This window comes from Myotis nattereri (assembly GCF_964212035.1).
Source record: "Myotis nattereri genome assembly, chromosome: 7".
Taxonomy (NCBI): domain Eukaryota; kingdom Metazoa; phylum Chordata; class Mammalia; order Chiroptera; family Vespertilionidae; genus Myotis; species Myotis nattereri.
In genome coordinates, this window is record NC_138082.1 from 9,416,261 (window position 1) to 9,431,828 (window position 15,568).

A 15,568-nucleotide genomic window follows, 5' to 3' on the forward strand; every position below is an offset into this window, starting at 1 on the left:
TCCTTGTCCTACGCAGTGCTTTTTAAAGTCATGAAATTTTATTTATTTATTTTTAATGTATTTTTCTTGATTTCAGAGAGGATGGGAGAGGGAGAGAGAGAGATAGAAACATCAATGATGACTGGCTGCCTCCTGCACACCCTACACAGGGCATTGAGCTTGCAACCCAGGCATATGCTCTGACTGAGAATCTAACCGTGACCTCCCAGTTCATAGGTCGACACTCAACCACTGAGCCACGCTGGCTGGGCAAGTCAGGGAATTTTACATGAAAATACAAATATCGAAATTCTCTTAAAAAATGGGATGATCTGACCGTTTGGGCTGCATTTCTGGAAGGCAGCAGTTAGCTAGAACCGAAGAACAGCGGCCTCCTTTAGACAGGACATGGGTATCTCTATTTCCCCATAAGCCCCCCTGACTTCTATCGACGTATAGTTCGGTGTAGAAGCTTCTAAAACAAATGTGCTCTCTTGCAGGGCCTGGGGGAGTCCGGAATGTTCCTGGGGTCATCTGTATTCTTTGCCATCACTGATGCTGTGGCCGCCGCACGCAGAGAGAGAGACATAGCCGAAGACTTCACAGTGAAGAGCCCAGCAACCCCTGAGTGGGTCCGGATGGCCTGTGCAGACCGGTTCACAGAGATGGTAGGAGTTGTTTACTTTCCTAGGAGGGGATTTTTCTTTTCCTCCTTCTCATACCTCTTAGGTAAATGTGTAATCTAATCTGTATCTAATCAAATTAAAAGATGAAAGTTAAAATCAGTCACAATGCCACTAACCAGAAATCACCATCTCTCTCTCTCTCTCTCTCTCTCTCTCTCTCTCTCTCTCTCTCTCTTTCTCTCTCTCTCTCACACACACACATACACACACACACACACACACACACACACACACACACACATTTTCAACCGTCTTTCCTTTGGATAAATTATTTACATACAGATACACAATCTTACACTGGATCTGTCACCAGTCGGACCACCCTCCCTCCACCCATCTTTTAATTCATCTATGTTTACACGTAAAATAGACCTTATTTATACAAAATCAGGGCATCCCTGACATGAACATTTGAAAAGGTCTGAGCAGTGTAATTGGGAGTGACTCGGCGAGCCTTCACTCACATCTGGATTGAGAAGATGCTTTTTCCCATGAAAGATCACTCAAAAACTAGTTGCCTAAACCCATAAAGAAAATAACTGACCAAACTCATGTATCCCACAAACTCATCGTCTTTATTTAGAGCCACTGGCCCAGGTTTTGGAGACGAGGGCAGGGCAGCATGTCTAGCTTCGCAATAACAAGCCCCTTGTTACTGAGGCTGCTTAGACCATGTTGAGAGCGACCATTTACCCCTCATCTTATCCTGACCCGCAATCTTCCTCGCAGTCCACTGACCTCATATATGAGAATATAAACCCTTCAAGTCCTTGGGAGCCTTCGGAGGTTCAAGAGTTCCTCTGCTCTGGCCTCCAGACCGCTCCCTCCACTGGACACCAGCGAGGGGGTGAGCAGAAGCCGCCTTGAGTGGAGCCTGAGGGAGGCAGAAAGGAAGCCCTGACTGTTGTTTAAAATATATATATAGAGAGAGAGAAAGAGACTCTAGAGAGGAAGGGAGAGGAAGAGAGAGATAGAAGCATCAATGATGAGAGAGAATCATTGATCGGCTGCCTCCTGCACGCCCCCTACTGGGGATGGAGTCCACAACCTGGGCATGTGCCCCAACTGGGAATCAAACCCTGACCTCCTGGTTCATAGGTTGATGCTAACTACTGAGAAACCCTGGCTGGGCTGACTCTTGGTTTAACAGAGAACCAGAGACACACAAGATACAGATGCTTCTGCTTCTTCCTGTCACGGGAAATGGCAATACTCCTCCATCCAGGTAGTCACACAAAACCAGAAACCTAGGAGCTGGGCTGACATTTCTCCCTTTCTCTCTCAGTAGCCAGTCCCTCACCATGTTCTGTTCCTTTCAACCCCTAGCAACCTCCTGCACCACTCTGTTCCTCCATCCAACCACTCTTAAACAAACGTTTGTTGAGAAACGAATAGGTGCCAGGCATGCTGGATGCTGGCAATGAAAGAGATCTGTCTCCACTTACTCTCTAGAGACTCTCAGTCCAACCCCCAACTCTCTAGTCTGGGTCAGAGCGGCCGCCTAACAGTCTCCCGACACCCACGGCAGCCAGAGGTTTGTGGTGTGACAGCTATGATCCCCATTACTCTTGCGTTAAAGAAAAAACTTTTTTATTTTCCCTGCCATGTCCAGAAACCTGTAAAATCCAGTGTGGCAGACCCCCGCCCCCCACCTCTACAGCCACACGTGGTCCCCACCCTGCCTTCTCTCTCCATCCCAGCCACACGCGCTTCTTCAGGCTGATCCTTGTATCAAGGACAGAGGCCTCCGCCGTGCTCCTCCCTCTGCTGGGAACCATCTTCTTTCCTTTCCTCACCTGGCTAACCACTACTCACCTTTCATATTTTAATCATCTTCAAGAGATGAGTTGGGTACTTTGTTCTTGCATAGTGTGAGCTAGCAGGAGTGTAGTGGTGAACCGGACGCAGGTCCCCGCTCTCAAGGAGCTGACGGTGGAGCAGAGGAGAAAGGCAAACACTGCTGTCAGTTGTAAGTGCTCGGCTGATTCTGGGTTATCCCTGTGAGTCAATGGAGCAAACTTTGCTCACTTAGCCCTAACCGTTTCTTAAAGTCAAAGGAGGTATGGGTGTGGCTCCAGCTTTAATCACTCAGCGTGTAATCATTCATTCATCTAACACCTATTCAGCCCCTTCCATGTGCCAGGCACCAGGGGGGAACTAAAGACATAGTGAGCCAGTGAATCTTCACCCGCACAGAGTTCACATTTTACTGGGGAAACCAGATAGTAAACAAACACACAATATAATTTCAGGTGAGGCAAAATAGAAGAGTAAGGGGCTAGAATGCAATGGAGAGAGTTATTATAGAATTTTTTATAGAGTTTATTGAGAAGTATTCTCTGGGTGTTCACATTTAAACTGAGGCCTGAATGAAGAGAAGGAGCAAACATAAAGCTGGTGATGGCATGGTCAAGGCAGAGAACAGCTAGTGCAAAGGCCCTGGGGCAGTTGTAATGGATTTAAAGTAGGCTGGGACTCAAAAATAAATAATCTTCTTCAGCCTCTGATCTTGCTTCTCGGGTGGAAAAATGCGTAGCTGAAAGGCTGTAATCGTTCCCACTGGCAGAGAGATAAAAGAAACCGAAGTCAGTGGCTGCACCCCTTATCTTCGCATCAGCAGGGTGAAGCCTGGACAGTCCCTCCAGTCCACAGATGTCCTGGCAACTTGCCTCTGTCACCATCCAGCTCTGTTCTTCAGATCTTTAGAAATATGTTCGCTCACACAGCAGGCCTGCAGGCCTCCAGGCCCCCTTACAGACCAGTCTCCTTAAGGCATCTTGGAACCCATCTGAGGCCGCATCAGAACTTGCATTTGATCCAGCTACTTCATGGTTCATAAGTTGAAATATATAATGATTCTCACTGCCATACAATATTGTACTATACCAAAAAAAGTGTTTTAAAGAAGCGTAGACATTAACATTCTTTGCATTCGGCCTTTGAATGCTGTTGTCAAAACACAGTTTGATCTGCCCAGCCAGGATGGCTCAGTGGTTGAGTGTTGACCTAGGAACCAAGAGGTCACAGTTCAATTCCCAGTCAGGGCACACGCCTGGGTTGTGGGCTCAATCCCCAGTGTGGGGTGTGCAGGAGGCAGGCAATGAAGGATTCTCTCTCATCATACATGTTCCTCTCTCTCTCTCTCACTCCCCCTTCATCTCTGATATCAATAAAAATATAACTTAAAAAACACAGTTTGTTCTGACAGGTGAGAAGGTGAGAGGGTCAGACTGTCTGTGACTAGAACATGAGCACTGGAAAGTCCTCTTTTAATAAGCTCCTGATGACCGTAAGGTAAATAGCAGCCTATTTCTTAAATAGAAATGACGGTCTGACACAGTAGTAACTTTTCCTCTTGGAATTAAATAACATATGCATTTAAATGCTCGTAAAAACGCTGTGTAAATACAAGTCACTGTACATAGTAGAGAGAAGTCTCCATCAAGGACTCGTCACTGTCGAAGACCTTCTTCCAGATGCGCCCCTCCCCAAGGCTGAAGAGCGTCCACATTCAATCAGGTGGACCTGGCCAGGGCAGAAAACATAGCTCAAGACGAGCAGCCACATGTTCACGGATAATTAGCTTCAAGCTTCAGCAAAAACCAGGCGTTAGTAAGAAGGCCAGAGCGTTTTTGCTTAAAAGTGCCACCTGTTTACTTTGGTACCGGCAGCCCTTCCTGCCAGATGTGGATGAGGCTGTCCCGGGGGCAGGCAGCCTGCTCCCCTGCGCTCCCCCTGCCCCCTGCACAGCCGGCCCCCCTTCCCCCTGCACAGCCGCTCCCTCCATGCACAGCCGCGCCCCCCCCCCCCCCCCCCGCCGCCCCACATGCACAGCCGGCCCCTCCCCCATGCACAGCAGCCCCCCCCACCCCGCACCATGCATAGCCGCTCCCCCTCCCCCCTCCTCACCCCACGCACAGCCTCGCCATGCAAACCGCCCTCGCCCCCCCCCCCGCCCCCCCGCCCCAGCCCCATGCACAGCCTCCGTTCTCTGAGAGGGAGAGGCGAGCAGCCTGTCCCAGGGACTGCTCCCATTTCCTGTGGTTCTGGGACCAACCCCACGGCACGTGGAAACGCGCAGTGTCCCGGCTGCTCTGCTGAAGGCTACGCCGCAGTCACGGGCAGGGCCGTCCAGCGGCACAAACACGCCGGCCACGTGGCCTCGGGGAGACCGAATGACTCAGGGGCCGCTCAGAGCGGAGACGCCCGCGGTGCCTCCCTTCCTCGGTGCTGCGCCCACGCCCTTCCAGTGCGACATGCACACACACACACACACACACACACACACTCCACACTCCACACTCTCCCCTGCCTCTCGCGCTGCCCTGGCGGAGGTCACCGGCGCTCTCGCGGGCTGTGAAACTGGTGCCACGTGGGGCATGCCTGTCCCAGGAGGCAGGGACTGACTGCTCCCCCCATGCTCGGACCCACCTCCTCCCTGCAGGGGCCTTTCCGACCACCGAGGGTGGCTTATCGGATGCTGTCCTTAAATGTATATGTTTGTACCTAAAAGCTCCCCTACCTGGTCCCTGGAAGGTTACTCCTTCAGGAGGGAGAATCAGAAGAGAGAGGGGGAAGAAGGCAAAGCTGAATTCCCTGAGATTAAGAGCGGGAGGGAGGAAGGCAGGATGCGAGACAGAAAAGAGGTCTTATCTCGGGAGGGAAAGGCGTAGCAGGCACTGCTTTAACTCAGTGAGGACACGGCCTGGAGCCAGAGGACAGGCTGGCATCTCAGCTCTCCCTTTCAGGATTTACTTACTCTTCTTTTTTTATATATATATATATTTTATTGATATTTTACAGAGAGGAAGGGAGAGAGATAGAAAGTTAGAAACATCGATGAGAGAGAAACATCGATCAGCTGCCTCCCGCACATCTCCCACTGGGGATGTGCCCGCAACCCAGGTACATGCCCTTGACCAGAATCGAACCTGGGACCTTTCAGTCCGCAGGCCAACGCTCTATCCACTGAGCCAAACCGGTTTCGGCTACTTACTCTTCTGATCACTCCGTGTCCTCATCTATAAAATGGGGGAGGAGGCGTGTGGAGAGGATAATTATAATTCCCACACAGGGTTGTTGTAAGGTTTAAGTAGATAATATGTGAAAAGCATTTAGCAGTTGACCTTACATAGGTAGTGGTCAATATACATTGATGATGATGATGATGATAACGATGATGATGATGGAGTCTGAAGTCCCCAGGAGCACCATCAGTTTCAGAGACTTGCCAGAGCAGTGGTTCTCAACCTTCCTAATGCCGCAACCCTTTAATACAGTTCCTCATGGTGTGGTGACCCCCAATTTCATTGTTACAAATTTAACATAATTAAAGGATAGTGATTAATCACAAAAACAATATGTAATTATATATGTGTTTTCCGATGGTCTGAGGCGACCCCTGTGAAAGGGATGTTCGACCCCCAAAGGGGTCGCGACCCACAGGTTGAGAACCGCTGTTTCGGATGGACTCACAGGACTTAGAATGCTGTTGTAGTCCTGGTTTTGGTTTCTTCCATGAGAGGATACAGATTAACGTCCGCCAGGGACAAGGCAGATAGGGCAAAGTCCAGGAGAGACTGGGTAGGAGCTTCCAGTGGCCTCTCCTGGTGGAGCTACCCCGACAGCACTGCATTCTCCCAGCAACAAGGTGGGAGAAGGAACACAAAGTGTCCACCACCTGGGAAGCTCACCTGAGTCTGGCGTTCTGGGTTCTCAGTAGGGATCAGTGACGTGGCACAGGTCACCTGCAGCGCTGACCTGAGTTAGTGTGTCCAGCCCTTCCAGAGGCCAGGTGATGCCCCCTGGCCCAACGCCTCAGGTAGACAAAGACACTCTAATCAGGCAGGACACTTCAAGTGTTTATTTAGGTGTTATCTCCCTGGGGCTGGTCGAGGGCTCTTTCTTTGGAATATGCAGAGGTTGGACAACCCAAGCCTGCTGAGTTCATCCTTTACTACACAATAATGACGATGAAGGTGATGAGGAGGAATTCTGGATGGATGGCAGCTACCACTGACAATGGGCCTTGACACCAATGAGACCGGATACAGACCTATCTCAGAAGCTGGGATTTAACTAAAAGTGGACTCCATCTTGATGGCCATTGTGAACATATTGCCTTCATTCTAGCTATCAAGAACCAACCAGGGAGGAAGAGGAGGAGGAGGGAGGAAGGGGTCAATGGCACCAAACAAGAGAGAAGATAAAGGGAAGGTCACCAAAGGCTTTGGAAGAGCAGCTTAAGTCCGAGGTCTGGGTCTCTGAAACAAACAACAACAAAAAAGCAAGTTATGTCCTCATTCAAGGAGGTAGGGAGGAGGTAAGACCCAAGAAGGCCGAGGTAGCAAGATAATGAGTGTTGATCTGGGTCCCAAAGCCAAGGGTACTCCAGGAACACAGGTCTGGTGGAAAGAACAGGAGGCAGGTTTTGGAAGAGACTAAAAATTGCCATCACCTTTAGCAGGAGAGTTGACCTGAATCGACCTCAGACTAGACTGAGGAGCTTTGTCCAGCGTTCAGCCCGCCCAGCGCAGGTGCCACGGGCTGATTGTAAATAAGGTACCCGTCGCAGCAGCTAAGTAGAGAATCAGGGACGTCTCTTTGTGAAGGGCGAACCTAGCCCTCCATTCATATTTCATTACAGATTAAGAGCAAACAGGAAGAGTAGAATTTGTTAAGTTATCCTGATAGGAGTTGGATGGTTGTTTTGGGGGTTTTTTGTTTGTTTTGTGGGGGGGGGGGTTGTCTTCTTTTTGTACTTTTATGCAATAAATATTAGGAGGAAAGCTTTTTGGAACCCTCATAACTTTCCGTTATTTATGGGAGGTTTGTGCTTTTACACCTGTGTAACTAAAAGTCAACTCTTTGGACAAAAAAAGCATAACAGCGGGGGCAAGGAATGTAATTTCTGCTTTTTTGGCCAAACCTAAGGGAAAGCATTTCCACCAGAGGAAACAGGAATTGAGGACCACAAGAAGGAAGGATTCACAAGTCAAGTTCTTGGGGCTTGAAGGCCAGGATAGGGAAATGAGCCTGGGTTTTAACTGGCAAGGGTTCTGGACAAAAACCATTTGGCTGAAGGTGTAGACAGAGCTGCTCTCAAATTATGGCACAGGAGTCCTGGTCCCTAGGCTCCAACACAAACAACTCACCCTAACCACTCCCCTTTCCACCCTCCCTAACTCTGCAAATGCGTTCATAGGAAATATAATTCTCTGTGAGATTCACATCTTGGAAGTAAAAAGGATAGGTAACTAATAGAGTGTCTTCTTACTTAACAACGAGAAGAGCAGCAGATATCACAATACCAGACCCCCTGTCTCTTCAGAGTTGACCCTGGAAAGAAAGGGTATTCCCCAGGAAAAGCTACCTCCTCCCATCAGAAAAATTTCCCCAAATCTACAGATTTGATATAATTTTCCTGGTGAAATATATGCAGTGGTCTTATGATATTGTTTTGATTTTGCTTTCTTTCTTAGATCCCAAGAGATGACCCTAAGACATTTAGACCTTGGTCTATCCCTATAGCATAGCACTGCTGTCACTTTTCTGAAAGGTAAGATCAGTAAGCTGAAAGATAATTACTCAGAAAAACTGATCCAGTCCTTTGTGTACTATGGAAATTTATGATGACACAAGTGCGTAAAGTCCAGTTTCTTTTTTTTTATTTGTTTAAAATGTTTTTGTTGATTTCAGAGAGAGGAAAAGAGAGGGAGAGAGAGAGAAACATTGATTTGTTGTTCCATTTATTTATACATTCTTTGGTTGATATTTGTATATGCCCTGACTGGGGATAGAACCTGCAACCATGGTGTATCGGGACCATGCTCCAACCAACTGAGCTACCCGGACAGGGCTCATCTAGCTTCTTATTTTATAAATGAAGATGTGGGGGCCAAGGGAGAATAAATAACTACCTCAATGTATTTATTCATAGCCATAAACCTTACCAGTTCAATTTTTCAACTATTTATTGTTCTTCTCTCACACCAAGTCGAGGGATTTACACACTTTTATAATTATTCTTTTTTTTTTTTTTTCAGGTGCTTCAGTTTTCTACAAGTGAAAAGATGGCTTGTTAACCCTAACTGGACTCCACACTGATATTCTTATAGTGATGTGAAGAAGAAAAAATGACAAAAAACTTAGAAACATTATTCAAATCTGATTACCTTGACAAGATGAATCATTATTTACGAATCATTAATTTAGACTTTCTGGCCTAGAGGCCACCAGACAACCACTGGGATAGTCACACAGAACAATCAATCTTAATGCTAAGTTGTTTCTGACAGCATCATGTCAATATTGCTGTAAAAGCAAATCTTTCATTTGTGTTTATCCAATATCATTGGACTGTAATGCAGGCTACAATCCTAGAATGAAAGACACTTCGCAGTAGATAAGCATGTGATTACTTTCCCCAGGGATGTGTTTGATTCAGTGGCCACAGTTAGGGACACCACAGAGTTCTACAAGGTTTGATTTTATTTTGTTTTTACTATGGATTAGCTATGGGTCTGTGTATGTGCATTTGACAGCAAAGCAGTTGTATTTTCCTCACTGTAGATGAGTTATTCAACTGGTTGATATTCTTTTGGAATTTGGAGGGCAAAAGCATTGTAAAAATCGTTTTCAATGTAGTATCATAAAACCCTTTTACTTCTTAAATCTGTTTATAAAAAAAACACCTGATCTGGTATCAGAGTTTCAGGAAAACTTCATTGCTCCATTTCCCATATATTGAAGTGGGTAACACAGAGCAAAAAAAATTCTAAATTGTAATCACCCTATGTTGAAGTTGGAAACATGCAGGGTCCACCAAATTTTATTCCTCGGTTTTAGAGGCCTTCAGAGAAGGAGAAACCAGCAAATGAATTATTCCGTATTTGCCAGAAAGTCAGGGGGTAAACTGACATTCTATCAACCAGAATTCATATGATCAGGCTCGCCAAGCCTTCCACTAGAGTGACTCCTTGAAGCGAATGAAGGATAGGCCGAGCTGAGAGCGTTTGGTGGTTGGTGAGAGAAGGTAAACATTAGACATGCCTTACAGCCTGGAGGAGGTTGAAGGTCAAGGGAGGCACTGAGCCCATGTGATTGAAGGGACTGGGACACAGCTGTTCACAGGCCCATCCGCTGACTTTGGAGGCTCCGCTAGGGCACAAGAGTCCAAGGGAGAAAGTGGGACAGGAGCACAAGGAGAAAGGAGACAGGAGCAGAGGGGTCATGGGCAGGATAAAATTTACGAACGATTTTTGAACACATGAACAGAAGAGTTGGGGAACTTAGTGGGAGCAGCCGGGGTAAAATAAGTTGAAGTAAAAAGATGTTTTAGCCCTGGCCACAGCGGCTCAGTTGGTTGAGCATCATCCCATGCACCAAAAGTTCACTGGATTTATTCCCAGTCAGGGCACATACCTCCAGTTTATGGGTTAAATTCCCGGTCGGGGCATGTAGGAGGCAATTAGTGTTTCTCTCTCTTTCCCTCTCTCTCTAAAATAAATAAAAATCATATTTTAAAAAGATTTACTTCTTTTTTAAAGATGTTTTGAAAACGTAAGTGAAGCCTTGGCCGGGTTGCTCAGTGGGTTGGAACACTTTGGCTCACAAAGCTACTACAGAGAGAGCACACGAGTGAACGCGCAAACAGAAGCGTGCCACCAAGACAGCTCTTTGTTACGATTTGGTTATACGACTTTGGACTTGGGAGAGAGCAGGCTTTCTTTCAAACTAACCAATCTCTCTCCTATCTCCTGTGGGCTTGTGCTGCATCCTCCCCATCCCCTCCAATCTTTCCCCCAGGTTTTCCAGGCTAGGCTCCACCCCTGTAAGTTGCCACATGCACCCAGCAAAGGCACTGCCACTGCTGTTTCTATTCCTCCCTTGGTAATCACAGCTAATGACTGGAGCTGATTCTTCCTGCCCACTTCCGGAATGAAGTCCCCTGGGTGGAGAGCACTGTCCCCTGGAAAGCCTGTGAATGTGTGGCTTCCTAGTGAATCAGGTTTAATGTCCAATTCCATTGGCTCCCTTCTTAACTAGCTACTTATGCTAACATGCACATGTGTGTATGAGTGTGTGTGTGTGTGTATATATATATATATATATATATTTTTTTTTTTTTTTAAAGCCAGGTTCATAAGGTGTTCTACAATCATTAATCCAAAATAGAGGAACATAAATACTTTTCCCAGATCATTTTCCAAGGGAAGCACTGTGCTTTTAAAAACAGACCCTTGGCATCTTCCTCATTGCTAGAAGAAAGACCTATTGCTACTTGCCCTTGAAAAGGAAGCATTTATCTATTTCCACCACCAAAGTTAAAAATAGTAACAAGTTCACATGCAGCACCTAGCAGCTTTCATCTAAATAGTTTGAAATTTGCCGGGCTGGCGTGACCCAGTGGTTGAGCATCGATCTAGGAAACGGAAGTCACGATTCAATTCCCGGTCAGGGCACATGCCTGAGTTGTGGCCTTGATCCCCAGTGTGGGGCCTGCAGGAGGCAGCTGATCAGTGATTCTCTCTCATCATTGATGTTTCAATCTCTCTCCCTTCCTCTCTGAAATTAATAAACAGATATGTTTTAAAAATAAATAAATAGGTTGAAATTTTACATCCAAAAGTTACATGGGGAACTTGCAGCAATGGCAAAGTGAAGAGGTCAGCAAATCTGTCTCCAAAAATACTATAAAACTGGGCAAGTGTCCCAAACTACTATTTCAGGACTCCAAATATCAAGCAAAAGCCAACAAATAGAGAAGTGTTTATGAAAAACTGCTAAACTTTAGGTAAAAACAGGGGTCTATGGCAATCTTTTCAGGAAGGAAATAATAAAGATTGGAGTGGACCGACCCACTCACTCTGCAGACGCCCTTCCAGCCCCAGCACCACCCCAGGTGCGGCTGGCCAGGGAGCAGGAGGTTGGCTCCAGGGCGTGTCTGGCCCATCTGGCCAAGTCCCACCCCAACAGCCACCTTCTAATTAATTTCCTTTCAATGTGCACAAATCCATGCACCGGGCCTCTAGTGCTTAGATATTAATCTAAGCCTTAGAAGAATGCATGACATATGTGCCTGCTATATAAAAATAGCTAATATCTTCATTAGTGAAACATTGTATCTTTAACAGACTGTGGAAGTGAGAAATACAGTTTGGGGAGAAGAGTAATCAATAGTACTAAGAGTTTTTAGTTTGGTGTTCAGAGGAGATACCAGATAAGGTGGATTGGGAGTTTGGGGAAAACGCTAGACATAGAGGTCTGACTCTCGGCACTTCCCTCTGCTTCTCACATCCATCTCATCTCCCGTCTGTCTCATCTGTCACACTAGCCTCCTTTGGTCTAACAGGTCAGGCCCTTCACACTGCTGTTTACTCAGCCTGGAAGGGCACAGAGTCTGGACCCAGTAAATATTTAATAATTCGATATTTGAGTTTGGAACTCTTTTAAATGGAGATTAAACTAAATACCTGGAAATGTATGAGACAGCCGGGTGTGCTGGGCAGTCATGGCCAAGCCTGTAACTCGTTAGTAAACGGTTAAGCCAGCCCTACTCATTGTTTTTGTGCATCTAGGTTACCACACCTTGAAATGCCAGAAGTAATCCTCTTTTCCAGGCCCCTCAAGGAGTAACCATCCTCAAGAAAGCACATAATTTTGTTAACTTTCCTGTAATCCAATCCCCACCTTTCTTTTTCCTACTTTCATGTCATCTTCCTGTCACTCCCTCCTTAATTCCAAATGTATAAAAGAAACTTTAAAACTGGAGGGAGGGGAGAGAATTACCAAAGAACTTGCATGCTTATCTGCACAACCATGGACATAGACAATGGGGTGGTGAAGGCCTGGGGCGGCAGGGTCAGGCCAGAAAGGGTCAATGGGGGAAAAGAGGGGACAATATGTAATACTTTCAACAATAAACGTAAAAATAATAAGATCATGAAATGCAAAGGAAAAAAAGAAGATAACATGTTAGGTTAAGAAAAAAACAGCTGTCATTCTCTGGAGCATTTGAGATCTTGCTTCCCAACATATGGCATCAGTTTGGCTCACATCAACCCTTATAAAAATTCTCTGAAGGTTTGGGCATTTCTTATGTCCTGTTAACGTAAAACAGGGGTCCTCAAACTACGGCCTGCGGGCCACATGCAAATACAAATATTGTATTTGTTCCCGTTTTGGTTTTTTACTGCAAAATAAGATATGTGCAGTGTGCATAGGAATTTGTTCATAGTTTTTTTTTAAACTATAGTCCGGCCCTCCAACGGTCTGAGGGACAGTGAACTGGCCCCCTGTTTAAAAAGTTTGAGGACCCGATGTAAAAAAAAACCATTGAAACCTGTAAAGAATTTTTGTGAGTTTATTTGAGCCAAACTGCCGGGAAGCAGAACCTCAACGAATTGAAATAATGCTCCGGAGAATGGCGGGGTTACATTTGTATTTATACATTGCAATCAGAGGAGGGACGTAGGTGGTTACATGAAATCCATTGGTGATACATTAAGGAGGAGGGATAAAGCAAAGCAGGGAAACCCCTGGGATTGGATAAAAAGTAAAATGATGGACACAACTTAGGTGGGTGCAGGATCAATTAACATGATAATGAAGGAGTTTGTAGTATCTGTCCTGGGGCCCAGTACATTTGGTTGTGCCCCAGAGGCTCCAGAAAAAGGGAAGTTACAAGTTACCCAGACATTTCACAGGGTGTGTTATCACAGATGCAAAAAGACAGATAGGCTCAGTTAAGGTTGACCTTGTCAGTGAAGATACCGGCCTAGGACGTAACTGCCCACCATCACTGCTTTTAAAGTTTAATTTCAGACGATCCTTTGTGGTTACTTTAGGTCTCTGAGTTTGCAAGACTGCCATGCAGGCCTCTCCTGAGCTTGTCAGGTCAGCGTGTGGCCCCTTTCGTCCACAGTCCATTGCACATGTAAGAAAGCATGACACAAAATAAAAGGCGTGCACACAGAAAAGAGGAGCCCAGCAAATATGAAGTATTGGGGGAGGTAACAAGGACAGTGGAGTGACATTTTAAGGCCATGGGTAACAACGCCTTAGATGCTCCGAGGCGGCCCAAAGGGGAGCACTGAAGGAATGTCTGCGTTTGGCAATAACCTCAGGAAAGAACTCAGAAACGTTCCCTGACGTGGGGAGGAGCAGGGGGAGCAGAGGGTACTGAGTTAACGAAGCCAAGTTAGACCAATTTACCAAAATGATTGATGAAGAGAAGCAAGATCCAGAGAAGGTGACTTTAGGGACAAACCCTGCTTTGGGGGTTTAGCTCTGATCGGAGAGTAAGGAAGTAATGGCGAGGCAAACAACTAAGGTACCAACGGAAGGGAAAGGTGAGGCGAGGCCCTGGAGGCACCCTGCATTCCTGCTTGCACTGTGTTATGAGCCTGCACTGCTGCTCACACGCACGGTCTCCAGGCCCCCGGCTCTGACCACACACCCTCTAACCCAGCGATGGCGAACCCATGACACGGGTGTCAGAGGTGACACGAGAACTCATTTTTTTGGTTGCTTTTTCTTTGTTAAATGGCATTTAAATATATAAAATAAAATCAAAAACATAAATCTTTGTTTTACTATGGTTGCAAATGTCAAAAAATTTCTGTATGTGACACGGCACCAGAGTTAAGTTGGGGTTTTTCAAAATGCTGACACGCCGAGCCCAAAAGGTTCGCCATCACGGGCGAAGCCAAGTTAGATCAATTTACCAAAATGATTGATGAAGAGAAGCAAGATCCAGAGAAGGTGATTTTAGGGACTAACCCTGCTTTGTGGCCCCAGGTCAGCAGCCCCGGGAACTTGCTGGACAGGCACGTTCTGGAGTCCCACGCCAGGTCTCCTCGGGGAGGCCGACAACCTGTGCTTTTTTTTAAGTTTACATGCTTTTATTTTATTTTATTTTCAGTTGATCAGCAGCCTAGCCAGGATCTCTAGCCAGGAACTCCAGCCAAGTTCTGGTTGTCTTCAATCTGTGCTTTTTAACGTCCTCCGGGGGTGGACGCTCTCCCTCCCAGTCCCCACCCCGACCGCTCCCCGGAGGAAACGCAGAGACCTCGGCCCGGCGGTGACGACAGTCCCGGGGCAGGGCTTCCTCCTGGACCCTCGCGGGGCCTCCTCACTCTGGGGGGAGTGCACGGCCCCCCGACCAGCACCCCCGGGCAAGCCGGCCGCTGAGGACTCTAACAGCCCCGGCGGAAGCCAGGGCGGGCGGGTCCCTCTAACCAACCTCAGCGCCCACCCGTTCAAAGCCCCGACCCCTACCCTGGCCCGCCCTCCCGCTTCGACTTCCGGTTAGAGGAGCGGGTCGAGGAGGAAGGGACGCGGGCGCCGGAGCCCAACTTCCTCGAGCCTGTCGGGGGGGATGGGGGACCTTTTATTCCTCCAACCCCTCCAGGTGCTAAGAGGCCGGAGAGCGACGCGGTGGGAGAAGGGCAGGCTAGGCCAGGGTGAGTGTCCGGGAAACCTGGAACTCAAGGGCAAAGTTAAAAAATGGCTTGGAAACCCTCCACTCTCCCCTCTCCTCGTCTCCCTTCCCGAGCTCCCGGATGTGGAAAAGGCCGGGGCTCCACGCAAGAGAGGGGCGGGGCGACGAAATCTCGCGACAGGAGAGCGGTGGGCGGGGGCGGCGCCGCTGCCTCCTCCTCCTCGCGTTAGTTCCGGTCGCCGAGGAAAGACCGCCGGACCGCCGCAGTTGTCGCCCCCTCTGGAGTTTCTGGCCCTTTTCTCTCCGCCTTAAATTCGGTGAGGCTCGGCGCCCTCCCGCCCCGGGGGCGAGTGGCGGCCCCTGGGCGGCGGATAGAGAGCGAGGGCGGCGGCCGCGGGCGCCATGCGGCCCGGCTCGGAGGGGCCCGGGCGGAGGCCGCCACATGAGGCCGGGCCGGAGC

General features: G+C 47.8%; 1 protein-coding gene across 1 annotated transcript in view; it reads left to right on the forward strand.

Annotated features, from left to right (window-relative positions):
• The window catches only part of LOC308522656 (aldehyde oxidase 2), a 63,614-nt gene extending 53,432 nt beyond the window's left edge, over window positions 1–10,182 (forward strand). Inside the window, exons 34-36 of the mRNA XM_081096140.1 lie at window positions 480–647; window positions 8,147–8,223; window positions 8,711–10,182. Of these exons, the coding sequence (XP_080952266.1) occupies window positions 480–647; window positions 8,147–8,200 (222 nt within the window). The 3' untranslated portion in view covers window positions 8,201–8,223; window positions 8,711–10,182. The remainder of the gene's footprint in view (window positions 1–479; window positions 648–8,146; window positions 8,224–8,710) is intronic.
• The last annotated feature ends 5,386 nt before the right edge of the window (window positions 10,183–15,568 follow it).